General features: G+C 31.8%; 1 protein-coding gene and 1 non-coding gene across 2 annotated transcripts; both read right to left on the bottom strand.

The window, feature by feature from the left end:
• Positions 1-23: 23 nt before the first annotated feature.
• On the bottom strand, positions 24-650 carry NAEGRDRAFT_54833 (uncharacterized protein; the record flags this gene model as incomplete). The annotated part of the gene is made up of 1 exon (XM_002668304.1): positions 24-650. A coding segment is annotated over one exon (627 nt), but the record flags the coding sequence as incomplete, so codon positions are not given.
• A 215-nt stretch (positions 651-865) lies between these two features.
• NAEGRDRAFT_t892 lies at positions 866-938 on the bottom strand. The gene has a single exon. It is a non-coding gene; the product is annotated as a tRNA-Ile (tRNA).
• Positions 939-1,865: the final 927 nt, after the last annotated feature.

Raw genomic sequence — 1,865 nt, forward strand, 5'->3', positions numbered from 1 at the left:
TGATTTGGATGCATTGGATAAACCTTTGTCTTGAAACAATTAGAAGCTTGAGTCAACTTTTCAACAATTGAAACAGTTCCTCCAGCTCTAACTTCACTTTCGAATACAGCTTTTGCCTTTTCCTTCTCAACTGGAACAGCATCAACCAATTTACCATTCACTTCCATTGCATAACCCATCATGGTTGCTCCATCAGGCATTGGCAACACTAATTCACCTTCAATTGTTTTACCATGTGGACTATTAAATGTCATAGTAGAAACCACTTGAACAATAGGATAAGTAACATGACATTTAACATGATGAGAAACTAATGGCAACAGTGTGGATGCTTTATCGGAAAACTTCTCTCCAGTTACTTGGACATGAATAAAACTATCGGTTGGAAGATCCTTCTTGCTGGTAGTAGTTGTGGTTGCAATTTCTTTTTTGTCATCGGTTGCATTTGTGGTTGTATTTGTAGTTGAACTAATTGATGGTTGACTTGTTTCTTTTGGTTTGTCCAAAACTTCAGTTTTTGCTGGAGTTGTTGCTGTTGGTTGTTTGCTGGATGTTGTTTCTGTGTTGTTTGGTGTCGTTGATGATTTTTCAAGTTCACTTATTTCTTCATCGACAGCAGCTGCTGATTTCTTACTTTTAAAAAAGCCCATTTTTTTTGATTTTCTTGTGGTATGTTCATCTTGCCTGTTCTTTTTATGATCTGAAGGAAGAAGGATGTGTGAACATGATCCAGGGAGTTACGATTAGTTCTTGAGACCAAAAATTCAACAATGGCTTGTAAGCAAATGGGTAATAGATCAAAATTAACGATAAAGTTAACTCCCTCCAAGCCATTTGATAATTTGTGATCAAAGAAAAAATTTAATGCTGACGGACGGGATCGAACCGGCGACCAATGGCTTATTAGACCAACGCTCTACCGACTGAGCTACGCCAGCTTGCATTCTTCATTAAATACTTTAATAATTCTCTAATATAACAAATCACGTAGCGCAGTCATTTATAGCAACGTTTATTGAAAGAGCTACGTTACAATTTTATTGAATGTATCAATTTCAATTTTGAATTGAATTACATACCAACGCAATTAACGCAACGTTAAATGACTGCGCTACGTTAAAATTTTATTTTTTTTAAAGAAAAGGATTATTATTTTTAAATTTAATTTTATCAATGAAAATAGAATTTGATAAAAATTTTAATATTTATGAATTTAAAGAAAATGAACAAGAAAAAGTTTCACCAATAATTAAAGATTTTAAAGGAAAAAGATCAAAATATTTTCCAAATTTAAATAATACATCATATTTATCAGTAGATCAAGTTGAAACAGATTATAGAGCTCAAGTTAATTTTGATCCAATTCATGCACATATTAAAACTAAAAGAAAAACTGGAATGAAAATTGTAAATAAATAAATTAATTATAGCAACGTTTATTGAAAGAGCTACGTTACAATTTTATTGATAGAGAGCAATGTATCAATTTCAATTTTGAATTGAATGACATACAAATTTAATTAACGCAACGTTAAATGACTGCGCTACGTTAAAATTTAAAATTATTAAATATAATACCGACTGAGCTACGCCAGCTTCACAATTACCTATCCCCTTAATGAACTAGGCAAATACCTAATTTCCATCCAGCTTTTAGTAGGGAATTATAGAAGATGTCACATTTCCAAAGAACATCAGAAAACTTGCAAAAAAAATAGCAAACAAAGCAGACAAGATTTTGAAAATTAATTTCNGGAGGATGAACTATTCATCAATAAAACATGGAGAAAGCAAAAAAGAAAAAACTAGTGTCGCTTCAACGAGAAGAAATATTTTCCGATGATATTTGTTTTGAAATAATTTCC

The sequence above is a fragment of the Naegleria gruberi genome (assembly GCF_000004985.1).
Source record: "Naegleria gruberi genomic scaffold NAEGRscaffold_352, whole genome shotgun sequence".
Taxonomy (NCBI): domain Eukaryota; phylum Heterolobosea; class Eutetramitea; order Acrasida; family Naegleriidae; genus Naegleria; species Naegleria gruberi.